This window comes from Glycine soja, chromosome 14 (genome assembly GCF_004193775.1).
Source record: "Glycine soja cultivar W05 chromosome 14, ASM419377v2, whole genome shotgun sequence".
Lineage (NCBI taxonomy): Eukaryota > Viridiplantae > Streptophyta > Magnoliopsida > Fabales > Fabaceae > Glycine > Glycine soja.
The window spans coordinates 47,531,647-47,533,558 of record NC_041015.1 but is presented as its reverse complement, the minus strand read 5'-3'; the positions used below and the strand labels follow the sequence as shown (position 1 = coordinate 47,533,558).

Here is a 1,912-nt window from a genome sequence, read left to right as displayed (position 1 = left end):
CCTAATTATTATGAACAATTTATATTTCTTACTTTCTGAGTACCATTTATTCATTTTATTTGCATTTGTTTTAACTTTAAGAAAAAGGACACTTCAGTACTAACTAACGTCATTCTGGCATCACAATCGAACGTCATCCTTAGCTTTGGAGGCAGTCAAGCAGTTATCACTTATCACTTCTTCAATAATGAGTTCAATTTGAATGCACAAAATTAATGAAATTTATTCTAAAAAATTTTATAAAATGAATTATGAAATTCAAATCTTAATTTTTAAAAAAACAAAAATAAGTTTAAAAAAACATTGTAATCATTAAATACCTAACAAATTTAAATAATTTTATTTAATTATTATATCTATATATTTAACTATTTTTCTTCGTATAATAAATTTTATCTTATAAAAAACTTATTAAATAAGAAACTATATAGTTTTTTTAGGGGAAGGAAAAACTATACATAGTTGAGGTGCTTTTGATGTTATTCTTAAATTGAAATTAAAGTTTTTATTTCTCTAATTTGTATTAACCTCCAATATACAAGTTTTATTATACAGATTACTGAGATAAAATTCTTGTTTTATTAAAAAATAATAGTAAAAACACATAACTATTGAAATAATCTTACTAAAGAAATATTAATTATTAATTAAGTTAATTTACAAATTGATTTACGAAAGTATAAATATTAATTAAATTAATTTAAAAATTATCAAATATTTTATATATCTTATCTTACAATGAGAAAAATTAAAATGATAATTTTTTTTAATAATTTTACAAATTAAGAGGATATTTTATAATTTTAAAAATAGCATAATCCACCTTTTTAACAAACTATATATGTCACTTTTATCCGAAGAATATAAAATTATTTTTTTCTCCCTCTTTCTTTTTCTCTTTCCTTTTCTTCTTACTCGTCCTTAACCACCCAAAAGCCAAACCTACTCAGTACTCTTACTCACCCAACAAATCCAAATCTAGAAGGAAAAAAAAAGAAACAAACCAAAAAAAAAAATTATAGTAAAATATAAAAAAATTCAAAGAAAAACCAAAGCTAGCTAGAACCTGAGCCAATACACTTATAAAAAAATGAATAACATCGTTTGTTTTGCAAGTGAAATTAGTGTCTCAACCCAAAAGAAGAGAGTGATAATCGAAGAACTTCTTAAGGGGCAAGAAGCTGCTACCCAACTCAAGGTTCTTCTTCTTGAGAAGCCCTTTTGGAGTGAAGCCTCTCTCTCTTTTCAGGAAGTCATGGACAATGTTCTGAGATCTTTTTCAGAAGCTCTTTCTATTCTAAACTCTTCTTCTTCTTCTGAACCAGCTGGTTCAGCAGCTGAGGTGGCTCATCGGAGTCTCCTGAATTCCGGCCAAAATGGGTCGCCGGAGGCAGCTTCCGGCGAGAAGAGATTCCAGAAGGATGGGAGAGGTCGCTACAATAGAAGGTTAATTATTCTTTCAAATTTCTTTCTGACGAATCTATATATATATATATATACTGCTTTTCTTACAGTCACACTTGTTAATTTTATATGTATAGTTTTTCACGACAAAGCGATTTGGGTTGCTGAGAGGCTTTGTTGAATTGGGAATATGTACGGAAGTATGGACATTGAGTGTGTCGTTGTTTTACTATGAATGGACAGTTTTTGTTTTATTATATAAAACAAGTTTGAATTTTTTGAGGTTATGTGTTGGACTTGATAATATATATATTATTTAATAATGGAGATAATATTCGTATATATATGTTGATTTTAATTAGTTGAGGGGCATGAGGGTTAGTTCCTTTCACATATGCATTTATGTTATTATAGATTTTATACATTTTATATTTAATAAATCTATTACATATTATAATAATTTTAAAATTTATGATTCTCTCGTACAGCTTGAAAGTAAATAGAACTT

General features: G+C 26.8%; 1 protein-coding gene across 1 annotated transcript; it reads left to right on the top strand.

Annotated features, from left to right (window-relative positions):
• The first annotated feature begins 915 nt into the window (after positions 1-915).
• Positions 916-1,695, top strand: LOC114383187. Its single transcript, XM_028342802.1, has 2 exons — positions 916-1,446; positions 1,542-1,695. The coding sequence occupies exons 1-2, from the start codon at positions 1,091-1,093 to the stop codon at positions 1,570-1,572; spliced, it is 387 nt and encodes a 128-aa protein (XP_028198603.1). The 5' UTR covers positions 916-1,090; the 3' UTR covers positions 1,573-1,695.
• Positions 1,696-1,912: the final 217 nt, after the last annotated feature.

Coding starts and splice junctions, on each gene's coding strand:
- LOC114383187 (XM_028342802.1), top strand. CDS start 1,091: ATGAATAACATCGTTTGTTTTGCAAGTGAAATTAGTGTCTCAACCCAA. Junction 1,447..1,541: donor AGAGGTCGCTACAATAGAAG/GTTAATTATTCT, acceptor TTATATGTATAG/TTTTTCACGACAAAGCGATT.